Source organism: Anomaloglossus baeobatrachus, chromosome 6 (assembly GCF_048569485.1).
Source record: "Anomaloglossus baeobatrachus isolate aAnoBae1 chromosome 6, aAnoBae1.hap1, whole genome shotgun sequence".
In the NCBI taxonomy this organism is placed as follows: Eukaryota; Metazoa; Chordata; class Amphibia; order Anura; family Aromobatidae; genus Anomaloglossus; species Anomaloglossus baeobatrachus.
In genome coordinates this window covers 495,172,380-495,198,130 of record NC_134358.1, presented here as the reverse complement: position 1 = coordinate 495,198,130, position 25,751 = coordinate 495,172,380, and the positions used below count along the sequence as shown (strand labels likewise).

At 48.8% G+C, this 25,751-nt stretch overlaps 2 protein-coding genes across 3 annotated transcripts in view; one reads left to right on the top strand and one right to left on the bottom strand.

The window, feature by feature from the left end:
- NUB1 (negative regulator of ubiquitin like proteins 1) overlaps positions 1-19,436 on the bottom strand; it is a 100,644-nt gene extending 81,208 nt beyond the window's left edge. The window contains exons 1-5 of the mRNA XM_075315419.1: positions 19,354-19,436; positions 16,406-16,523; positions 11,188-11,355; positions 8,058-8,116; positions 7,825-7,895 (exon numbers count right to left, since the gene is read on the bottom strand). Of these exons, the coding sequence (XP_075171534.1) occupies positions 7,825-7,895; positions 8,058-8,116; positions 11,188-11,355; positions 16,406-16,522 (415 nt within the window). The 5' untranslated portion in view covers position 16,523; positions 19,354-19,436. The remainder of the gene's footprint in view (positions 1-7,824; positions 7,896-8,057; positions 8,117-11,187; positions 11,356-16,405; positions 16,524-19,353) is intronic.
- Positions 19,437-19,580: 144 nt separating this feature from the next.
- Positions 19,581-25,751, top strand: part of XYLB (xylulokinase) — a 342,255-nt gene continuing 336,084 nt past the window's right edge. For both annotated transcript variants that reach the window (XM_075315415.1, XM_075315413.1), the window contains exon 1: positions 19,581-19,735. The gene's annotated coding sequence lies outside the window, so the exon portion shown is untranslated. The remainder of the gene's footprint in view (positions 19,736-25,751) is intronic.

Sequence of the window (25,751 nt, the reverse complement as noted above, 5' to 3'; positions counted from 1 at the left end):
GTGCGGAAGTCAAATATACCATAACCTGTCCCTTTCTTTCCTCCTCCTCTCCTTTCCTGTCTGTGTTACTTATGGCTAATGTTTTTATTATGTTATATGCCTCAGAGAATTAAAATTAACATTGTTACTATTATAGACATACCCCTGTCCTGAATCTATACTGGGCGTGGAGGCCTTTCCTCCTATCCTATGCTTATTATATGACCTTACTCTGTTTGCATTTGTTTGTTTGCTATAGGAGGGTGTAGACAAAAAAAAATAAAAAAAAAAAAATTACCATAGTGGTACTTTAAGGGTCTACTCAGCATCATCATCGTGTTTAGAGACTGTCAGAAGTGGTGGTATAATATTATTGCTGCAGCCATATCAGCAAAGAAAGGAGGCAGCAGAGCTGGAGCAGCAGTGGGTGAGTACAGTGTTATTTGTTGATTCACAGACAAGAAGCCAAAACAATAACAAAAAAACCCAGAAAAACAAAACTGGATAAGGCTACTTTCACACATCAGTTTTTTTTCCATCAGGTACAATCCGGAAAAAAAAACGGGTAAAACGGATCCGGTACCGCATCCGTTTTATCCCCGTAGATTTGCATTGTTACTGGATTGTGCCTGATGGCTTTTTGTTGCATCCGTTTTTTTCTGGATGCGGCAAAATTAGTTAAAACGGCGGCCGGAGGCAACGTAGCTTGCAACGTTTTTTTGTCCGACAAAAAAACCGCTTCGCGCCGCATCCGGCTGCTGCGGCGCATTTTTCAATGTATGCCTATGGACGCCGGATGCGGAAAAAGAAGGGAATTTTGTTACTTACCGTAAATTCCTTTTCTTCTAGCTCTTATTGGGAGACCCAGACGATTGGGGTATAGCTACTGCCCTCTGGAGGCCACACAAAGCACTACATTAAAAGTGCAAGGCCCCTCCCCCTCTGGCTATACTTCCCCCGTGGTATCACGGGTTCTCCAGTTTTAGTGCCAAAGCAAGAAGGAGGAAGCCAATAACTGGTTTAAACAAATTAACTCCGAATAACATCGGAGAACTGAAAAACCGTTCAACATGAACAACATGTGTACCCGCAAACAACAAAAAAACCTCCCGAAGGACAACAGGGCGGGTGCTGGGTCTCCCAATAAGAGCTAGAAGAAAAGGAATTTACGGTAAGTAACAAAATTCCCTTCTTCTTCAGCGCTCTATTGGGAGACCCAGACGATTGGGACGTCCAAAAGCTGTCCCTGGGTGGGTAAAGAAATACCTCATGTTAGAGCTGCAAAACAGCCCTCCCCTACGGGGGTGTCACTGCCGCCTGCAGGACTCTTCTACCTAAGCTGGCATCCGCCGAAGCATAGGTATGCACCTGATAATGCTTGGTGAAAGTGTGCAGACTGGACCAGGTAGCTGCCTGGCACACCTGTTGAGCCGAAGCCTGGTGACGTAATGCCCAGGACGCACCCACGGCTCTGGTTGAGTGGGCTTTTAGCCCTGAAGGAACCGGAAGCTCCGCCGAACGGTAGGCCTCTAGAATTGGTTCTTTGATCCATCGAGCCAGGGTGGCTTTAGAAGCCTGCAACCCCTTGCGCGGACCAGCGACAAGGACAAAAAGTGCATCGGCACGGCGCATGGGCGCCGTGCGGGAAATGTAGATTCTGAGTGCTCTCACCAGATCTAGCAAACGTAAGTCCTTTTCATACCGGTGAACCGGATGAGGACAAAACGAAGGCAAGGATATATCCTGATTAAGATGAAAAGAGGATATGACCTTAGGGAGAAACTCCGGAATAGGGCGCAGCACTACCTTGTCCTGGTGGAACACCAGGAAGGGAGCCTTGGATGACAGAGCTGCCAGCTCAGACACTCGCCGAAGCGATGTGATCGCAACAAGAAACGCCACTTTCTGTGACAGCCGAGAAAAGGAAACTTCCTTCAGAGGCTCGAAGGGCGGCTTCTGGAGAGCAACTAGTACCCTGTTCAGATCCCATGGATCTAACGGCCGCTTGTACGGGGGCACAATATGACAGACCCCCTGCAGGAACGTGCGCACCTTAGAAAGACGTGCTAGACGCTTCTGAAAAAACACGGATAGTGCCGAAACTTGCCCTTTAAGGGAGCTGAGCGACAAGCCCTTTTCTAACCCCGATTGCAGGAAGGAAAGAAACTTGGGCAATGCAAATGGCCAGGGAGACACTCCCTGAGCAGAGCACCAGGATAAGAAAATCTTCCACGTTCTGTGGTAGATCTTAGCCGAATTCGACTTTCTAGCTTGTCTCATTGTGGCAACGACTCCTTGAGATAATCCTGCAGATGCTAGGATCCAGGACTCAATGGCCACACAGTCAGGTTCAGGGCCGCAGAATTCTGATGGAAAAACGGCCCTTGGGACAGTAAGTCTGGTCGGTCTGGCAGTGACCACGGTCGACCGATCGTGAGATGCCACAGATCCGGATACCACTACCTCCTCGGCCAGTCTGGAGCGACGAGTATGATGCGGCTGCACTCGGATCTGATCTTGCGTAGCACTCTGGGCAAGAGCGCCAGAGGCGGAAACACGTATGGGAGCTGAAACTGCGACCAATCTTGAACCAAGGCGTCTGCCGCCAGAGCTCTTTGATCGCGCGACCTCGCCATGAATGCCGGGACCTTGTTGTTGTGCCGGGATGCCATTAGGTCGACGTCCGGCACTCCCCAGCGGCGACAGATTTCCTGAAACACGTCCGGGTGAAGGGACCATTCCCCTGCGTCCATGCCCTGGCGACTGAGGAAGTCTGCTTCCCAGTTTTCTACGCCTGGGATGTGAACCGCGGATATGGTGGATGCTCTGTCCTCCACCCACATTAGAATGCGCCGGACTTCTTGGAAGGCTTGCCGACTGCGCGTCCCTCCTTGGTGGTTGATGTATGCCACCGCTGTGGAGTTGTCCGATTGGATTCGGATCTGCTTTCCTTCCAGCCACTGTTGGAAGGCCAGTAGAGCAAGATACACTGCTCTGATCTCCAGAACATTGATCTGAAGGGAGTCCACGTCCCCTGAGCCCTGTGGTGGAGAAATACTGCTCCCCACCCTGACAGACTCGCATCTGTCGTGACTACTGCCCATGGGGGCAGGAAGGATCTTCCCTGAGACAATGAGGTGGGAAGGAGCCACCATTGTAGGGAGTCCTTGGCCGTCTGGGAAAGCGAGACTTTCCTGTCCAGGGACGTTGACTTCCCGTCCCATTGGCGGAGAATGTCCCATTGAAGTGGGCGCAGATGAAACTGCGCAAAGGGAACTGCTTCCATGGCTGCCACCATCTTCCCTAGGAAATGCATGAGGCGCCGCAAGGGATGCAACTGGCCCTGCAGAAGAGATTGCACCCCTGTCTGTAGTGACCGCTGCTTGTTCAGCGGAAGCTTCACTATCGCTGCTAGAGTATGAAACTCCATGCCAAGATACGTTAGTGATTGAGTCGGTGATAGGATCGACTTTGGAAAGTTGATGATCCATCCGAAAGACTGTAGGGTCTCCAGCGTAGCATTCAGGCTGTGCTGACATGCCTCTTGAGAGGGAGCTTTGACCAATAAATCGTCTAGGTAAGGGATCACCGAGTGTCCCTGAGAGTGCAAGACTGCTACCACCGCCGCCATGACCTTGGTGAAGACCCGTGGGGCTGTCGCCAGACCAAATGGCAGAGCTACGAACTGAAAATGGTCGTCTCCTATCACAAAACGTAGAAAACGTTGATGTTCTGTAGCAATTGGCACGTGGAGATAAGCATCTTTGATGTCTATTGAGGCAAGGAAGTCTCCTCTGGACATTGAGGCAATGACAGAACGCAGGGTTTCCATCCGGAACTTCCTGGCGTGCACATGTTTGTTGAGCCGTTTTAGGTCCAGAACAGGACGGAACGAGCCGTCCTTTTTTGGAACCACAAAGAGATTGGAGTAAAACCCTTGCCCTTGTTCCTGAGGAGGGACTGGGATCACCACTCCTTCCGCTCTTAGGGAGCCCACCGCCTGCAGCAGAGCATCTGCTCGGTCTGGATGTGGGGAGGTTCTGAAGAACCGAGCTGGAGGACGAGAATTGAACTCGATTCTGTACCCGCGAGACAAAATGTCCGTCACCCACCGGTCTTTGACCTGTGACATCCAAATGCCGGAAAAGCGGGAGAGCCTGCCCCCGACCGGCGATGCGGAGGGAGGGGGCTGGAAGTCATGAGGTAGCCGCTTTGGAAGCGGTACCTCCATTTGCTTTCTTGGGGCGCGTGTGAGCCCGCCACGAATCTGAGTTTCTTTGCGTCCTCTGAGTCCCTTTGGACGAGGTAAATGGTGTCTTGCCCGAACCTCGAAAGGACTGAAACCTCTGCTGCCACTTTTTCTGCTGAGGTTTGGTTGTTCTGGGTTGTGGTAAAGAGGAGTCTTTACCCTTAGACTGCTTAATGATATCAGCCAATGGCTCGCCAAACAGTCTATCTCTAGATAAAGGCAAACTGGTTAAACATTTTTTGGAACCAGCATCTGCTTTCCAGTCCTTTAACCACAAGGCTCTGCGCAAAACTACCGAATTGGCGGACGCCATTGAGGTGCGACTGGTAGATTCTAGGACCGCATTGATAGCGTAAGACGCAAACGCCGACATCTGCGTGGTAAGGTGCGCCACTTGCGGCACTGCTGGATGTATGATAGCATCCACTTTTGCTAAGCCAGCTGAAATGGCCTGGAGTGCCCATACGGCTGCGAATGCCGGAGCAAACGACGCGCCGATAGCTTCATAGACAGATTTTAACCAAAGGTCCATCTGTCTGTCATTGGCATCTTTAAGTGAAGCGCCATCCTCCACTGCAACTATGGACCTAGCTGCGAGTTTGGAAATCGGGGGGTCTACCTTTGGACACTGTGTCCAGCGCTTGACCACCTCAGGGGGGGAAAGGGAAACGCGTATCTTTAGATCGTTTAGAGAAACGCCTTTCTGGGTGAGCGTCGTGCTTCTGGATTGATTCTCTGAAGTCAGCGTGATCCAACAAAGCACTCAATTTACGCTTGGGATAAAGGAAACGAAACTTCTCCTGCTCCGCAGCCGCCTCTTCTGCTGAAGGGGCTGGGGGAGAAATATCCAACAGCCTATTGATGGCTGAGATAAGGTCGTTTACCATGGCATCCCCATCAGGGGTATCCAGGTTGAGAGGGGTTCCAGGAATGGATTCCTGATCACTCTCATCAGACACATCACAGGGAGACTGATTGCGCTGAGACCCTGAGCAGTGTGATGACGTGGAGGGTCTTTCCCAGCGAGCTCGCTTAGGGTGGCTGGGGCTATCATCTGAGTCATAATCCTCGGCCTGTGAAGCCGGGGACCCTCCTGTGGGCTGGATTAATTCCAAGTGAGGGGGACCTGAGGACAGAGGCCTCGCCGTGCCCAAAGACTGTGCATAGATTGCAAGGTTTCAAGGATTTTTGCCATAGAGACAGACATACTATCAGCAAAAACTGCAAAGTCTGTCCCTGTCACCGGGGCAGGACTTACAGGCGTCTCAGCCTGGGTCACTCTCCCTCCTGACTCCGGCTGGCGAAGCAGCACCGGGTCGGAGCATTGCACACAATGGGGGTCATCGGAGCCTGCTGGTAGATTAGCCCCACATGCAGCACCCGCAGTATACACAGCCCTAGCCTTGGCAGCCTTGCGTTTTGAGGATGGCATGTTGTTGCTTCCACAGAGTGATCTGGGAGATGCAGCCAGAAGCGACCTCACAGTGCAAGAAATACAATATCTCTATATCCTACACAGTACACCGATACACCGTGAGGCACTAGAGGGACCAGCACAGAAAAAATCGCTTACCGCCCGCTTAAAAAGCGGGTGTGTGGTCGCCAGATAGCCCCTAGTCCAGGTCTCCCAGAGCCTTGCGTCCTTCCTCCAGCCAGACTGCATGTAATGGCTGCCGGCGTCCTGAGAGAGAAGGGGGGCGGGCCCTGGGCGTTCCTGGCTAAGAGCGGGAAGCCTGCTTCCCTCTGTGCCTAGTGTGAGGGCTGGAGCATGTAAATCAGGCTCCAGCCCTCGTCGCTGCTAGCGAACAGCGTCTCTCCCCTACCCTGAATGACAGGGTGGGGGCGGGAACGAATCGGAGCTGCCGGCGTCCTAGGCCCAAAAAGCCGGGGACTCAATTTATAACCGCCGCCGCCGTAAAAGCGCGGACGGCGGATCCCCGGCGCACCACAAGTCACAGCAGCGCCGCCCGGTCCAGAGGGGGTCGGCGCTGCGTTCCCATACACAAACAATCCCCCAGTAATCTGTAGGGACACCAACTCCAACGTTGCGGTCCCCGGCGCACTACAACACCCAGCCAGCCCGGAGTGTGTCTGTGCCTGCCGGGGACACAGAGTACCTGTATGATGCAGGGCCTGTCCCTGATCGTACTCCTGCTCCGTCTCCATCAGGTTCTAATGGGTCTGTGGATGGAGCCCGGCGTCAGAGCTGAGAGGCCGGCAGGATCCCACTTCCACAGAGCCCTACCAGGGGATGTGGAAGGAAAACAGCATGTCAGGCTCCAGCCCTGTACCAGCAATAGGTACCTCAACCTTACAACACCATCCAGGGGTGAGAAGGGAGCATGCTGGGGACACTATATGTGTCCTCTTTTCTTCCATCCGAAACAGTCAGCAGCTACTGCTGACTAAAATCTGTGGAGCTATGCATGGAATGTCTGACCTCCTTCGCACACAAAGCTAAAACTGGAGAACCCGTGATACCACGGGGGGGGTATAGCCAGAGGGGGAGGGGCCTTGCACTTTTAATGTAGTGCTTTGTGTGGCCTCCAGAGGGCAGTAGCTATACCCCAATCGTCTGGGTCTCCCAATAGAGCGCTGAAGAAAACCCTCATCCGGCCACCGCATGCGGTTTTTTCCACTGCGCATGCTCAGTAGCATGCTGCAACCGGAAAAAAAACGGACGGGCCGCATGTAAAAACTTATGCAAAGGATGCGGTGTTTTCGCTGCATCCGTTGCATAGGTTTCACAGCCGGATTGAGCCGCACCGCTCAAACCGGATGTGTGAAAGTAGCCTTACACAAATGATTTCATAACATGTAAAAACAAATGGTGACTATCTGATGCCACCGTGTGGCCAAAAAAAGAGATAGCAGCCATACGTAATCTGTTACAAAGTAAGCACAATTTATATTCTTGTAGGGAACCTTGTAAAAGAAGAGGTTTACTTCTTTTACACCAGTGAAACTGGTAGGCAGGGTGCGGTATGATTGGGCAGCCCCATCCATGGTGCCCCGACCACCATTTGTATATTACAATAAAGAATGATCATTTTCTACAAAACTGCAGTGGATTTTTAAAAGAAAGATGGGACTTTTCTGGTGTTCATCAGTTCTATTAAGAACTGGTAGAACACAGGAATTCTAGCCACTTGATTACTACCTCCAATGTATTTGCCTTGTAGATATATGCGTGCCATTTGAGCAATACTCGGCTACCATATAACGTCAGGTGAGCCCCGGAGACCCGGCGCCAATTCCATAGAAGAGTATAGACTTTTTTAATTTTACATGGGGGAATGCAGTTATTAAGAATGAGTTGTCTGAGTAGTGGACAACCCCTTTAATGAGCCCTAAGCCTCTACCAAATCCAAAATGAAAGATTAGCCCAGCTGCATGTGAATGGAGCGAATGGGCACCGCTGCTGGCATTAGTCATCCGGATCCATTCTGAAGCACTGTAATCTGAGGAGCCCCATAACGTGCAGTCAGGAGATTAGATACGCTTTGTAACCCGATGTAATGGATTATGAGTAGTAAAGATGCATTTTTCTAATGAATCCAGTACAGAAAAAGTAAAAGCTATACATTTAGACTTACCAGTCTCAAGCTGCTTCCTGTTGACAATTATCTTTAGGTGACTTTCTTCTAGTCCGAATTGTTGTGCAATTCTAAAGCAAAGTCAAAAGAAGGAGAGTTGGGTCAAAACCTCAGTAAATGCTTGTGCCGGACAATAGAGCCAAGCCTAGACCACGTCTCAGCGCTGCAGAGTGGATCACCGGCTTTCTCCATCTGTAGACTTTGGGTAAAGTAATATTAAGCGCTGCACTTACTGGCATCTCAGCTCCTTCCCTGTGATGTTTAGGGACGTTTCCATGAAGTTTCTGGATCCCTTGAAAACACATAACAGAGGAGTTTAAGGTTTTTTGTTTTTACACCTCAATGATCGGCTCTCAAATGATATAGAGAATAGATGACGAGAAGTGACATACAGATGTGAAAGCTTGGGGTTTTCCTCTAATGATCCTGAGCATACAATTAAACTGATATTCTCATGTTATTAAAATAGTATAGCTACTGAGACAGCATGAAACTAAATAAGCAAGTTTGCAATTGACTGACTTTTTCTATCTGCTCTCCTGCTAAGAGAACTTTTATCTTACGTAGTATACAGTTGGTTGGCAAATAGATCAGCTACAAGAGACTGGCTGAGTGTATGTAGTCCACAGCATTTGATTTCTATAAAGCAGTTAGCTAACCAATCAGACTTCGGGTGTGCAGTGTGACGCCAGGGTAAGAGAAATTCTCTATATACAGTATTAACTCCCCCATTGCCTCCTACATATATGCAAACATCCCATACAAATGAAGAAAAAAAAATACAGCTGGTAGCAAATAAACAAAAGATCAGAATGTGACAACACAGTCATGTCTGAACTTTCTGTCTTAACCCTTACAGCATGCTGGCTTCATCTTAGATAGCAAAAACATCCTGACAGATTCTCCCTTTAATCATCTACAGGATGCTATACTGTGGCTCTGTATGGCATCCGATTTTTTTTTTCTTGCACCCATTCCCTAAAGAAGGCATTAGTGCCGAAATGCGCGGTGGGGACAGTGGAGCCACGCTCTCTATACTGGTAAGAATTAATTCTTGTGGTTTATAAACGTTTATATTTTGCTTTCACACAATTTCAGTGGTACTAACAGTGCACTCTAACCTGGCATTTTTGTATTATACATGACTATATAGACATACATGACTATAAGGCTAGTTTCACACTTGCGTTTTTTTCCTTCAGTCGCAATCCGCAGTTTTGGAAACCAGCGGAATCCGTTAACGGATTCCGCTGCTTCCCGTAGACTTGTATGGACGCATTGCGACTGATGGTCCTGCGTTGCATCCGCTGGCCGACGCTGCGTTGCATCCGCCGCGCGGAAAGCATGCAGCGTGTAGCGTTTTTCTGCGCTTCCCTGAGCGTCAAAAAAACGCAATGTGCTGGATTCCGTCGGACGTCATTTTTATATTGAAAGCCTATGGTGGCGAAATACGTAATTTGATGGATTCCTGTGACGCATCCGTTTTTTTTTTTTTTACACAACTGCGCATGCTCAGCTGAGTAATTGTTGAAAAAAAAAAGCTACAACGGATTCCGTTGTTTAGCAGCATCCGTCACATCAGTTGTGCCATTAAATGCAACGCATCCATTACATCCGTCACACAACACAATGCGACGGATGCCGTTCAACGCAAGTGTGAAGCCAGCCTAATCATGCACTATATATAAGCACTTTATACCTTTGCCTGATAAATATACATTTTTTTTTTTGCACTTTAAATATCTTGACAATCAATTATTATTTGGCACCTTTTCTATTTGGTGCGATATGTTTTTTCTTTTTGTGCAACATATGTGCAATATGCTACAATATTAATAACAAATTATTGTTACAATTTGCTGGATATGTTTTTACAGTTTTAATAATGTTGGGAAATTTAGCAATTAAAGGGAACCTGTCAGCAGAAATTTCGACTTAAACCTAACAGATTCCCCCTCTGCAGCTCCTGGGCTGCATTCTAGCAAGGTCCCTGTTAGTATTGTGGCCCCTTTCTGACCCAAAAAAAGAGTTTATATCGAGGTACCTTTTTGGCTTCTGATTCTCTAAATGTGTCACGGGGGCGGGCTGCCTGATGGCCGTTATTCTGCCCCCTGTTCCTGTATGCCGCCCCCATCGCCGATTTCTATACTTCTGGACGCCGCCCACTGCTCCAGCCATCCCCGCGCATGCCCAGTGCTCATCTCTCGTGGATGAGCACTGTGCCCAGTGTCACCGGTGGTGACGTGCGCGCAGGGTTTAGATTATGGGCGGTGCTGTGATGTTAATTACCAAGCAACCGCCCATAATCGCGGGACCGCGCATTCCCCCTCGGCCTGCTTTCTGCGCAAGCGCGCTGCAGCTGAACTCACGTCACCTCCTTCCCATCTTGCCCTGAGGCAGGAAATAGATGGGAGGAGCGCGGAGCAGTGACTACACCGATCAGGAGGAGTTCAGCTGCAGCGCGCTTGCGCAGAAAGAAGCAGGCCGAGGGGGAATGCGCGGTCCCGCGATTATGGGCGGTTGCTTGGTAATTAACATCACAGCACCGCCCATAATCTAAACCCTGCGCGCACGTCACCACCGGTGACACTGGGCACAGTGCTCATCCACGAGAGATGAGCACTGGGCATGCGCGGGGATGGCTGGAGCAGTGGGCGGCGTCCAGAAGTATAGAAATCGGCGATGGGGGCGGCATACAGGAACAGGGGGCAGAATAACGGCCATCAGGCAGCCCGCCCCCGTGACACATTTAGAGATTCAGAAGCCAAAAAGGTACCTCGATATAAACTCTTTTTTTGGGTCAGAAAGGGGCCACAATACTAACAGGGACCTTGCTAGAATGCAGCCCAGGAGCTGCAGAGGGGGAATCTGTTAGGTTTAAGTCGAAATTTCTGCTGACAGGTTCCCTTTAATAATCATATACTACCGGTATGTAAATTTTCATATAGGTACCAGTATATACTGTATGTCATAATATTATTTTTGAGTGTGGCGCCACCTAATGGCTATGTGATGAAATTTATTCATTTTCACTTTTTCATTTTTACTCATTAATATGTTTTATCATCTGGTTTTTATAGCACTTTTTTCATATAATATATATATATATATATATATATATATATTTCTTGTTAAGTTATAATCTACTTTGGGAATAGGTGACAGGCTGCCACATAGGAAATAATCATTTAATACTGAAATTTGGGGAAGTACTGCATTTAGGATCTGTATAATCCCTTACTGTAATTTTTGTATACTAACACTTAGGTAATACATCTCCAGATTTGACCTGATGCATACACAGCGCCTAGATATTAAGCTGAAGTACGTTAGATCCCTTTCACTAAGTAAATGCTTTTTTACCTTGTTAAGTTTGCGAGGCAAGAAAACTTGTAATGATGCCAGCCCCTTTGTTTTAAATGCCTCATTTCCAACGCCACGTTGTATTGCGGAGCAGCGGATTTCTTCCAACGCACTGGATATATCTTCCACACTATAATTCAGCTTTTCACAATATTTCCGAGACAGCTCCTGAAAATTAAGTGTGTAGATGTAAGGATAGGCCATAAATATTAGATGCCCGGACACCCCCTTTAAATGCTTTTGTGCAGCTCCCTATGCACCCCAGACCCAATGACCGGTCATTCAGTAAATTGCAGTAAGAAATGGCCTATATGGCATACCCTTACTCAAATCACTTTTCTAGTATGCAGGCAAAGGGTCCAACACCAGAAGGACCTGACACGTTATGTGACTGTCTAAATTATTGGCCGGCCATAGACAGTTTTACTGTATGAAACGTACTTATACCAATAAAGATCCTTTAGTAAGAAAAAATAATTACGGTGTATGAAATGTTAGCATCAAATATAGATTATGGAGTTTATTTTTGTTTTTACTTAATATGGCAAGAAAAGTGCCCAAATACCATATTTTCCGGCGTATAAGACGACCGCCAACTGTTCCAGTTAAAATATAGAGTTTAGGATATACCGTGTATACTCGAGTATAAGCCGACCCGTGTAATGAGCCCATTGTTTAGTAATGTGCCCATCCTTGTCGCCCCTTGTAGTAATGAGCCCATTGTTTAGTAATTTTCTCCTACCGATCCCCTTCTTGTCCCCTATCATGCCACTGTTTACACACAATAAAGATTATTCTCACCTCTCCTCCGTTCCCACGGTGACCTCAGCTTTTTTTGGTAGACCGCAGGCCCATAGACCTCTCCGTGAAAGTGTCCGGAACATGGAGCTGCCCGCTGCCGTCATGACTTTACTGCAGTTCAGCGTTTTCTGGTGCCGTAAAGCATTTAACTGCAGTAAAACACTGACAGCAGCGGCGGCGACTCCATGTACAGGACGCGATTATGGAGGAGTGCTTCTTGCGGACCTCAGGCACATAGATCCTTCCATGATCGCGTCCTGTACATGGGGCCGCTGCCGTCAGTGCTTTACTACAGATGAATGCTTTATGGCAAGTCATGACGGCAGCATGCAGCAGCCGCTCCGTGCACCGGAAGCTATCACTGAGGGGTCTACGGGCCTGTGGTCTGCCAGAAGAAGCAGGTAAGAGGGCACCGTGGGAAAGGAGGAGAGGTGAGAATATTTTTTATTGTGTAAACAACGGCATAATAGGGGACAAGACGGGGACCAGTAAGAGGACATTACTAGACAATGGGCTCATGCAGCACTGTGCACCACTGTATAAGACGACCCCCAACTTTTGAAATGATTTTCAGGGGTTAAAAAGTAGTCTTATGCACCGTAAAACACGGTACCTATAAAGTAGCCAACCTTTCTGCTGATGTTCATAACGGCTGCCCACAAATAGAATATTGACTCTACGACAAAATTAAGTAAGGAAGTTCTTTTTGAATATTTCTTTCTAAAGAAAAAAAAAAAAATCAGCGAAGTAAGCGCTCGATGTTCATGTAGGCAAGCAGGCTATTCCAAGTCACAAGCCATGCTTGTATTTCATTGTGATCACTGATTGCCCTATATAAGAGCAGGATATTTCACTGATATCATACAAATGTGGTCATAGGGGAATAACTAATTGGTGACATCAACAAATTCCCATAGAAGTTTGCAAATTGTATTCAAGATAGTAAAACCTCAGGAAAAAACCTGATAGTGACAGACAAAACATTGAATAAGTTACATAAAATACAGAAAGCAAAAGGGTTAGTTATCAGATACAAGACAAATAAAGGCTAGTAGATACCGTATTTTTCGGACTATAAGACGCACCCTGGTTTTAGAGGAGGAAAGTAGGAAAATAAAATTTTTAAGCAAAAAAAGTGGTCATGACACACTGTTATGGGGCGAGGATCTGCTGCTGACACTGTATGGGGGTAATTTTAAAAAAAACAAAAAAAAAAAAAAAAACAAAAAAAAAAACGGCGTGCGGTTCCAATTTTGATAACCAGGCAAGATAAAGTCTCACGGCTGGGGGCTGGTACTCTCAGGCTGGGGAGACTCACGTTATTGGGAGCCCCCCAAGCCTAAAAATATCAGCCAGCAGCCGCCCAGAATTGCCGCATCCATTACATGCGGCAGTCCCGGGACTTTACCTGGCTCATCCCGATTGCCCTGATGCGGGGGCAATCGGGGTAATAAGGAGTTAATGGCAGCAGCCCATAGCTGCCACTAAGTCCTAGCTTAGTGATGGCAGGCGTCTATGAGACACCCCTCACCACTAAGCTGTAAGTGAAAGAAAAATAAACACAAACACATAAAAATCCTTTATTTGAAATGAAACACAAAAAAAAAAACACCCTCTTTCACCACTTTATTAACCACTAAAACACCCAGGTCTGATGTAATCCCCACGAGGTCCCACGACGCATCCAGCTCTGCTACATCTGACACTCAGAGAGCAACCATAGAACACGACCGCTCTCTGTGAGGGTCAGGCCGCAAGTGAAGTGAACCGCACGGGATCAGCGGTGACTCCAGCTGTCACCGCACATCTCCTGACTGAAGTCACCGCGGATCTTGCGGTGACTTCAGCCGCTGCCGGATTTGTGGAACAGCTGGAGTCACTGCTGTATACCAACCTCTCCTCACTCCACGCAGCATCGCTCGCTTCCTGTCTGTGTGCCAGCTGACCTGTGCGGAGCTGTTTGTACAGTGATGACGTCATCGCTGTGCTCACCGCTCTCTACACAGATCAGCTGGCACACAGACAGGAAGCGAGCAATGCTGCAGGGGAACGGTGAGTATACCGTTCTCGTACTTATTCATTGCCCCCCCCTCACAGATGATCCGCGGGGGGCAGTGAATACAGCCGCGCATGATCACTCCAGGCTGTAGTCTTTAGCATGCGCGCATCCCCCCGCCGATCATCTTGCCCACCTGTCAGCGCCGGCTTCAGTGCTGAGAGATGGGTGGGATGATGGGCGTGCATATCAAATGAGTGGGCCCACTTGGTCAGGGTAGCGCTGTTACAGCCTGCTCCTGCCTCAGATGACCCGCTCCACCACCACCGCACCCGCCTTCACCCTTTTCCACCACCACTGTACCGCAGCCATCGGAATATAAGACGCACCCCCCCACTTTCTCCCAAAATTTGGGGGGGGAAAGTGCGTCTTATAGTCCGAAAAATGCGGTAACCTGAATAGACCCTTAAAAACACAAGCCCTGCCTAAGATATCAAATAAATGGTCAAATAAGCGCCTACATATACCAAACAATTCTCCATAACCTCACATAAATACCCCACACTCTAGGCAAACATGGTTACAATAGTAATGGGGAAAGTAGGAGGAGAAAGACGAGGTATACATAAACATATATGAGACCGCAGGAGAACCACCTTCCCAAAGACAGTAAGATAGAATTACTCAGCTTCCCTTAGAAGTCCTTATCCAGAGGTATATACCGTAACTGATGATTTTTCAGGGAGCTGCTTAAAGTAATAATCACTTTCTCTGGTATCTCTCTACAGATCCTTTATGATATTCTAATGAGCGCAGGGACTAGTCGCAAGGGTGTTATTTCCCCCGACTACTCCGTCTTCTTAGCATGTTAGCATGACCACAGCGGAGTGCTAACATGCTATTCAATGCAGCATCATCAGCAGTCACACACGTACCTATGTCTGTTGTCACCGCTTCAGAACACCAGGTTTAGGGTCAGTGTGCATGCTCTGAAGTCCCGGCTCTTCCAGTCATGAGCACTATGAAGCTGAGTGTACACGTCACAGCTTCAGAGAGGTCTCGTGCACATGACTGGAAGACTTCTGATCATGCACACTGAGCCTAAACCTGGCGTTCTGAAGCGGTGACAAAGGACACAGGTACGTGCGTGACCGCTGATGACACTGGGCACCGAATATCATATTAGTACGCTACTGTGGTCATGCTAACATGCTAAGAGGGCAAACTAGTCAGGGGAAAGAACGCCCTTGCGATTAGTCCTTGCGCTCATTAGCAAATCATAAAGGATCTTTGGAAATACGTTTTCTAAAGAGCTCTTTATCTATGCTACTAGATGCTGGGACGGTTAGGCAAGGATTAGCAATATGCACCCAGAACTGCTCGTGGCTTTGGGTACACAGGAGATCTGACAGGTTCCCTTAAATACCATTGTTTGTAGGTGTGGTAGGAGGAAATAATACAACAGCAAATGAGTTAAGGCCCCATCACACGCAGAGATAAATCTTTGGCAGATCTGTGGTTGCAGTGAAATCATGGACATATTGTTCCATTTGTACACAGCCACAAACCTGGCACTGATTTGCAGTGAAATTGTGGACAATCAGTGCCAGATTTGTGGCTGTGTACAAATGGAACAATATGTCCATGATTTCACTGCAACCACAGATCTGCCAAAGATTTATCTCTGCGTGTGACAGGGCCTTTAGAGTGGTCTGATTGGATAAAATGGTATATTGATGATTTAGTGTGCCAATTGGCAACAACATAGGAGTGGGGACTTCTCCTGAGCAGCACCTTACTGAACTGAGCAGCACCTTACTGTCCTGAGCAGCACCTTACTGTCCTGAGCAGCACCTTACTGTCCTGAGCAGCACCTTACTCAACTGAGCAGCACCTTACTTGGTTAATATGGACCTGACAGGTTCCCTTCAAACCCCTGCCACACCTCCATTACCATGCTACCCCAGAAAAAAGCAATGGCGAAACACATTTTGGGCATTACAAGGTTATAATATATTCACACTACAGCTTTCACTTACAAAACTTACTTGGTTATAATTAGGATCTGCAATATCCGGCCCTTGTGTTTACTACGTTTTATAAATATCTAACACTTATTCCTATTACTTAGCACTGTGCAAACTATCTGTATGTGTCATTTTTTGCGTTCTCCTTTGGCTCTTTATGGATTTCATATACACAAAATCATATATATTATATATACATACATATACTGTACATGATAATGTCCCTGGAAATATAGTTTATTGTATTTCCTTCTAATGTAATCACCCGAAGCTCTCATAGGACACTGATATTACTGAGGTTTGGTATATATCCGACCTCTTATACATAAATATGTGATATCACTAATCTCATGGCTAGGATTGTGCCTTTATATGTATAGCAGCCAGCACTTACTTTAAGCTCCGGTCCGGCTTCCTGCTCATCAGTGGTGTACGGGGGTTTCCAGAGCTGAACACGATCCTCCCGTAAGTTATTTGTCAGCTGGGAAACAAGGAATTTTTTTTCTGCCATCCTAAAAGAAGAAAACAAGAAATAATGCATCAATGGTTCTAAGAAATCTCATTAAGGCCTCGGTTCCACTTTCGTTTTGCACCGACGAGTGAAGTCCAATAAAACATTGGATTGTACTCCCACCAGTGCAAACCTATGGGCAGTGTCCATCTGCGGTTGAGTTCTCATGCCATATTGGCCTGAGAAATGAATCGAAGCATGCTGTGTCTGGCAGCGAGCCTCGGCTCACACCCCCCCATACAAGTCTATGGGAGCATGTGCAACATCGTACTGTACTCACATTTCATCCAAGTGCAGTGCGCTGTACGCAGAGACAGGCCGGGGAGGAGATGGAGAAAGTGCTCCCTCCTCTTCTCTGCAGCTGTGATACGATCGCAAGATCACATCACAGTCACAAAACACTTGCAGGAGAGCCTGAGCCGAGGGTCATTAGCATATCATTTCGAATGTTCTTGCGATCCGCAAGTGGGACCGCGGCCTAATATGTGGCACTCGCCTCCCCCCTGCACTGTATATACAGGCACTCGCCTCCCCCCTGCACTGTATATACAGGCACTCGCCTCCCCCCTGCACTGTATATACAGGCACTCGCCTCCCCCCTGCACTGTATATACAGGCACTCGCCTCCCCCCTGCACTGTATATACCGGCACTCGCCTCCCCCCTGCACTGTATATACCGGCACTCGCCTCCCCCCTGCACTGTATATACCGGCACTCGCCTCCCCCCTGCACTGTATATACCGGCACTCGCCTCCCCCCTGCACTGTATATATCGGCACTCGCCTCCCCCCTGCACTGTATATACCGGCACTCGCCTCCCCCTGCACTGTATATACCGGCACTCACCTGCCCCTGTACTGTATATACCGGCACTCACCTCCCCCCTGCACTGTATATACCGGCACTCACCTGCCCCTGCACTGTATATACCGGCACTCACCTCCCCCTGCACTGTATATACCGGCACTCACCTCCCCCTGCACTGTATATACCGGCACTCACCTCCCCCCTGCACTGTATATACCGGCACTCACCTCCCCCCTGCACTGTATATACCGGCACTCACCTCCCCCTGCACTGTATATACCGGCACTCACCTCCCCCTGCACTGTATATACCGGCACTCACCTCCCCCTGCACTGTATATACCGGCACTCACCTCCCCCCTGCACTGTATATACCGGCACTCACCTCCCCCTGCACTGTATATACCGGCACTCACCTCCCCCCTGCACTGTATATACCGGCACTCACCCCCCCCCTGCACTGTATATACCGGCACTCACCTCCCCCTGCACTGTATATACAGGCACTCACCTCCCCCCTGCACTGTATATACAGGCACTCACCTCCCCCCTGCACTGTATATACCGGCACTCACCTCCCCCCTGCACTGTATATACCGGCACTCACCTCCCCCTGCACTGTATATACCGGCACTCACCTCCCCCTGCACTGTATATACCGGCACTCACCTCCCCCCTGCACTGTATATACCGGCACTCACCTCCCCCTGCACTGTATATACCGGCACTCGCCTCCCCCCTGCACTGTATATACCGGCACTCACCTCCCCCTGCACTGTATATACCGGCACTCACCTCCCCCTGCACTGTATATACCGGCACTCACCTCCCCCCCTGCACTGTATATACCGGCACTCGCCTCCCCCTGCACTGTATATACCGGCACTCACCTCCCCCTGCACTGTATATACCGGCACTCACCTCCCCCTGCACTGTATATACCGGCACTCACCTCCCCCTGCACTGTATATACCGGCACTCACCTCCCCCTGCACTGTATATACCGGCACTCACCTCCCCCTGCACTGTATATACCGGCACTCACCTCCCCCTGCACTGTATATACCGGCACTCACCTCCCCCCTGCACTGTATATACCGGCACTCACCTCCCCCTGCACTGTATATACCGGCACTCGCCTCCCCCCTGCACTGTATATACCGGCACTCACCTCCCCCTGCACTGTATATACCGGCACTCACCTCCCCCTGCACTGTATATACCGGCACTCGCCTCCCCCCTGCACTGTATATACCGGCACTCGCCTCCCCCTGCACTGTATATACCGGCACTCACCTCCCCCTGCACTGTATATACCGGCACTCACCTCCCCCTGCACTGTATATACCGGCACTCACCTCCCCCCTGCACTGTATATACCGGCACTCACCTCCCCCTGCACTGTATATACCGGCACTCACCTCCCCCTGCACTGTATATACCGGCACTCACCTCCCCCCTGCACTGTATATACCGGCACTCACCCCCCCCTGCACTGTATATACCGGCACTCACCTCCCCCTGCACTGTATATACCGGCACTCACCTCCCCCCTGCACTGTATATACCGGCACTCACCTCCCCCCTGCACTGTATATACCGGCACTCACCTCCCCCCCTGCACTGTATATACCGGCACTCACCTCCCCCTGCACTGTATATACCGGCACTCACCTCCCCCCCTGCACTGTATATACCGGCACTCACCTCCCCCTGCACTGTATATACCGGCACTCACCTCCCCCTGCACTGTATATACCGGCACTCACCTCCCCCTGCACTGTATATACCGGCACTCACCTCCCCCCTGCACTGTATATACCGGCACTCACCTCCCCCCCTGCACTGTATATACCGGCACTCACCTCCCCCCTGCACTGTATATACAGGCACTCACCTCCCCCCTGCACTGTATATACCGGCACTCACCTCCCCCCTGCACTGTATATACCGGCACTCACCTCCCCCCTGCACTGTATATACCGGCACTCACCTCCCCCTGCACTGTATATACCGGCACTCACCTTCCAGTTTCTTTCGGTTCTTTTCTGTGACAGTTTTCGTTTATACTGAAAGAAAACACAGTCACGCTTCCAGGTCCGCCCACCTTCTCCAGGCCGACCAATCACTGAACAGCTCTGATGTGCTGTACATAATACACGGATAGTGATTGGTTACAATACAGACAGTAGCAGTACGGGTAGGTTGTGGTTAGTCCTCTCCGTAGTCACTATATGATGATTATAAAGTTAGCCTGCACGTCACCCCTAATAAAGAAAGCGGAAGCGGCGGCCACAGAGCGGCACCGGCCCAGAGAGCCAGCAGGGGGCGCTGCAGGCACTGAAGTGTACGGAGCCGGGACCCCAGACCTGAGCGTAGAAGCGACAGTGCCATAGCTACACACAGGTATACATAGTGCCACACCAGGATATCCGTCAGACGGGTTTCACTTCTTGCGATTTTGTGCCGTTTTTTCCTGCAGCCAGCCTTTAGCTAATAATCCGTGTTGTCAGTGCCACACTGCTGGAGTCAGGACTGGGCTCAGTCTGGTCACGTTACTTTTTTACGAAGGTTTTTATGAAACCTGCAACAATTTTGAAAATTGTCTCTTCACTGAGGAAATAGATGAACTGTAGTGCAACGATTTTTTGGAGATTTTGGACCCCCTCATACACACTACACAGCATTATCGCATTATGTGAACTTACCCTGTAAAATATTGTTAACCAGCTGCAATTTGTTTTTTATTCACCCTCCCCTGGTCCAATACTCAGTGTCCGTTGGTAGTCCCAATTTCTGTTACTGTCTGCAGCGCTGATGTTACGTGGACAGCGCTGCAGCTAATCAGTGAGCTCAGCAGCTCTGAGGAGTTGACGGCACTGGCGCCTCACACCTGCTGAGCTCACTGATTGGCTACAGCGCTGTCCACGTAACATCAGCGCTGCAGACAGTAACAGACACTGCAAGCAGAGGTGGAGACTGCACTGGACCCGGGGAGGATGAGTAAATCAGTTTGAGAGCAGTTTTCTGAAGGTGGGAAAACCCTCAACCTCTGTCCATGGGGTCAATGTGTGGCTTTGTCAGCAGGATCAGGACCAAGTGAAATATAAAACGTGAGGCCTCGTTCAGCCGTTTGCATCGCCACATACGTGTCCTATCCATGACTATCCTGGATGAGACACACATACATACATACATACATACATACATACATACATACATACATACACTAGCCCATGGGACAGGCTGCCCACGTTAGCCCACGGGACAGGCTGCCCACGTTAGCCCACGGGACAGGCTGCCCACGTTAGCCCACGGGACAGGCTGCCCACGTTAGCCCACGGGACAGGCTGCCCACGTTAGCCCACGGGACAGGCTGCCCACGTTAGCCCACGGGACAGGCTGCCCACGTTAGCCCACGGGACAGGCTGCCCACGTTAGCCCACGGGACAGGCTGCCCACGTTAGCCCACGGGACAGGCTGCCCACGTTAGCCCACGGGACAGGCTGCCCTCGATAGCCCACGGGACAGGCTGCCCTCGATAGCCCACGGGACAGGCTGCCCTCGATAGCCCATGGGACAGGCTGCCCTCGATAGCCCATGGGACAGGCTGCCCTCGATAGCCCATGGGACAGGCTGCCCTCGATAGCCCACGGGACAGGCTGCCCTCGATAGCCCACGGGACAGGCTGCCCTCGATAGCCCACGGGACAGGCTGCCCTCGATAGCCCACGGGCTGAGACTTTTTGCAGATCAAGGTGCTGATTCATCAAACTGATTACACCAGAAAATGAGCATAAAACGCTTTGAAAATTCACACAATTTCTGCACAGCACTGAGTTTTGGCGACTTTTGGCATTTTTGCAACAGTTTTAGCCAGTTGCGCTAAAATTGGCTGAGCAGTGGCAGGGTGGGGCGCAGCGGGGTTTGCCACTTATTGAACGCGACTCCTAATGAATCGGGCGCCTTGACTCCATCCCTCCTCCTCAAGACTGATGTGAACAGCGGCGGTTTGATGAAACAAGGCCCAAATATCCGCAATAGAATAAATTTAAAACGGAGATGTGAGATAATGACCCGAGTCATGAATACAACTGTGTCTGGCAGACAGACCGCACACGGACGTCACCAGCGGGCGCCTGCTGCTGTCCCATTTTTAACATTTTTAGTATAGCGACATACAAACCACATGCGGCTTACATTTGTGTTCTGTTTTTTTTTTTTTTTGCTAATAAAGTTGGTTTAATTAATCAGTAACACTGTAAAAATTGTTGTTGCGGTTTTTGCACTTTTTAATTGTTTTATACGTGGAAAAAACCCACTACATGTGAACATATAGCCTAAAGGTCTGTTCATGTAGACTTTCTTGGTTTTGTTCACAAAGATTTTGGCACACATTCCGCTCCTAAATCCACATGAAATCCTCCCCCAAACTGCCTCGGATTTTATTTTGTTTATTTAATTAGAAATCAGATTTGCCGTTCATTTGGCTGTGGATTTTTTCTCACCCTAGTTTTAATCATTGAAGAAAAACATGGCACTTTATTTAGGCAGATTCTAGATTCTAGTTTAGCAGCCGCAGATTACCCGTATTTTTAGGACTTTAAGACGCACTTTTTTCCCCCAAATGTTGGGGGAAAGTGGGGGGTGCGTCTTATAGTCTGAATGTGGCTGCGGGGAATGAGGGTGCTGCGGTGGAGCGGGTCATCGGGGGCATGATCAGGCTGTAGCAACCTGCCGTGACCATGTGGGCCCGCTCATTACATATGCGCAACCATCCTCCCGCCCGTCATCTCTCAGCGCTGAAGCCGGCGCTGACAGGTGGGCGGGATGATGGGCGGGGGATGCGCGCATAATTAACAGCCTGCCCGCATGATCATCCCTGGAAACTACAGCCTGGAGTGATCATGTGCAGCTGTATTCACTGCTCCCCGCGCATCATCATCAGCGCGAGGGGCAGAGAATCAGTATACTCAACCGTCACCGCTGTCTGCAGCATCGCTCGTCCTCCTGTCTGCCGGCCAGCTGATCTGTGTAGAGAGTGGTGAGCACAGCGATGACGTCATTCCTGTGCGTGCCGCTAGTCTCCACACAGGTCAGCTGACAGGCGGACAGGAGGACGAGCAATGCTGCAGACAGCGGTGACGGCTCCACACTCCAGCGGCGCTGCTGCCCGGCACTGACAGGAGGAGGATCGATGCTGCATGGAGCGAGGAAAGGTGAGTATAAACGTTTAATTTTTTTTGTGTGCCGCAGGATGGCTGGGGGCCATATAGCAGGATGCTTGGGGGCCATGTAGCAGGATGGCTGGGGGCCATATAGCAGGATGGCTGGGGGCCATATAGCAGGATGGCTGGGGGCCATATAGCAGGATGGCTGGGGGCCATATAGCAGGATGGCTGGGGGCCATATAGCAGGATGGCTGGGGGCCATATAGCAGGATGGCTGGGGGCCATATAGCAGGATGGCTGGGGGCCATATAGCAGGATGGCTGGGGGCCATGTAGCAGGATGGCTGGGGGCCATGTAGCAGGATGGCTGGGGGCCATGTAGCAGGATGGCTGGGGGCCATGTAGCAGGATGGCTGGGGGCCATGTAGCAGGATGGCTGGGGGCCATGTAGCAGGATGGCTGGGGGCCATGTAGCAGGATAAGGGCATATACCAGGATGGCGCTATGTAGCAGGATGGGAATATATACCATGATAGCAGTATATAGCAGGATGGGAATATATACCAGGATGGGATACATATAAACAAGGATGGGGATCATATAAAAGGCAGGAGGATCATTACCAGGATGGGGTACCTTAGTAGAGAATTTGGGGACATTAGCTCCATAACGGTGTCAGTAGCAGATCCTCGCCCCATAACAGTGTGTCAAGACCACAATTTTTGCTTAAAATTTTATTTTCCTGTTTTCCTCCTCTAAAACCAGGGTGCGTCTTAAAGTCCGGTGCGTCTTATAGTCCGAACAATTCGGTAGTTTTGTTAAATGAGACTTTTCTGCATTGTGACCTGCGGCAATGGAAGCTGCAGATCGGCTGCAGAAATCAAAGAATTAGACTCAGAGTCCTACTATGGATTATGGATTACTCTGCACATTCATATGGTGGACAAACCGGCCCTCCACCCAAAATTCTCATGTGCAGGACTCCACACGGAACCCTGTGCTTACACCCTGGGCCCTGGAAGAGCTTTCCCCCAGTGAACTGATGACTATGTGCTATCACATTGATTAGTGCCCGGCAGTCAGATTTATATCAAATACTGAAGGCATAATAAGAGGTATCAGACATATTCCATGGCTACATGTCATGGAGAGCAAGGAGAAGTCATAGTGGACTGGCAGCTGAGACCCTGGTCCATGGCCGGCTTTTCAAAGTATAATTTCTCTGGAACACCTCGGCGTTTCAGAAAAAAACATTCCTGGCGGCAATCGCACAGCCATTGTCTGATTCCTGATATCATGAAAGCAGGGTCCCTTCATGAGGTTGGAAATGGGCATGCCATAGGCATAGTCTGACAGCCGGGGCTACTGAAGCACCCTGTGTCACCCCTATGAAGCCGGTCTATGTACGCTATTGTAATGTAATGTACAAGGGATTACATTTTCAAGTCCCCTAGGAGGGTGGACTAATTAGATAGAGATGCATCTCAATAAATTAGAATATCATCAAAAAGTTAATTTATTTCAGTAATTCAATACAAAAAGGAATCACATATTATATAGAGTCATTACACACAGAGGGATCTATTTCACATATTTATTTCTGTTAATGTTGATGATTCTGGCATATAGCCAATGAAAACCCAAAAGCCATTATCTGAGAAAATTACCACAAAAGTACCACAAAACACCTGCAAAGGCTTCCTAAGTTTTTAAAATGGTCCCTTAGTCTGGTTCAGTAGGCCACACAATCATGGGGAAGATTGCTGACTTGACAGATGTCCAGAAGGCAGTCATTCACACATTCTTCAAGGAGGGTAAGCCACAAAAGGTCATTGCTAATGAAGCTGGCTGTTCACAGAGTGCTGTATCCAAGCATATTAATGGAAAGTTGAGTGGAAGGAAAAAGCGTGGTAGACAAAGGTGCAGAAGCAGCAAGGATAACCGCAGCTTTGATTGGCCTTTATTCACAATCCTTAAAAAAAAAAAAAATCGGATTCACAATCACAAGGAGTGGACTGCTGCTGCAGTCAGTGCTTCAAGAACCAACATACACAGACGTATCCAGGACATGGGCTACAAGTGTCGCATTCCTTGTGTCAAGCCACTCATGACCAATAGACAACGCCAGAAGTGTGTTACCTGGGCCAAGGAGGAAAAGAACTGGACTGTTCCAGTTGCTCAGTGTCTCAGTGCTCCAATCAGTGATGGTTTGAGGAGCCATGTCATCTGCTGGTGTAGCTCCACTGTGTTTTATCAAGACCAAAGTCAGCACAGCCGTCTACCAGGAAATTTTAGAGCACTTCATGCTTCCCTCTGCCGACAAGCTTTTTGGGGATGGAAATTTCATTTTCCAGCAGGACATTTATTTTCATTTTCTAATGCAGCTCATATGCAGGCCTACAAGTGCATCTCAATAAATTATAATATTATAAAAAAGTTAATTTATTTCAGTAATTCAATACAAAAAGGGAAACACATGTATTATATAATCATTACACACAGAGGGATCTATTCCTATATATTATATAGTCTCATTACACACAGAGGGATTATTTCAAGTGTTTATTTCTGTTAATCTTGAGGATTATGTTACAGCCAATGAAAACCCAAAAGCCATTATCTCTTAAAAGTAGAATAATTACCACAAAAGACCTGCAAAGGCTTGCTAAGCATTTAAAATGGTCCTTTAGTCTAGTTCAGTAGGCTACACAATCATGGGGAAGACTTGATTTCCAGCAGGACTTTGCACCTGTCCACACTGCCAAGAGCACCAATACCTTGTGTAATAATCACAGTATCACTGTACTTGATTGGCCAGCAAACTCGCCTGACCTAAACCCCATAGAGAATCTATAGGGTATTGTCCGGAGGAAGATGAGACACCAGACCCAACAATGCAGACGAGCTGAAGGCTGCTATCAAAGCAACCTGGGCTTCCATAACACCTCAGCAGTGCCACAGGCTGATCGCCTCCATGCCACGCCACATTGATGCAGTAATTCATGCAACAGGAGCCGCGATGTAGTATAGAGGCATTTACTGTATAGACTTTTCAGGAGGCTCCAACATTTCTGAGTGTAAAAACATTTTTTCAGTTGGTCTTTTTTAATATGCTAATTTTCTGAGATAATGATTTTTGAGTTTTCATTGGCTGTAACCATAATCGTCAATATTAACAGAAATAAATACTAGAAATAATCACTCTGTGTGTAATGACTATATAATATATAGGAGTAGATCCATCTGTGTGTAA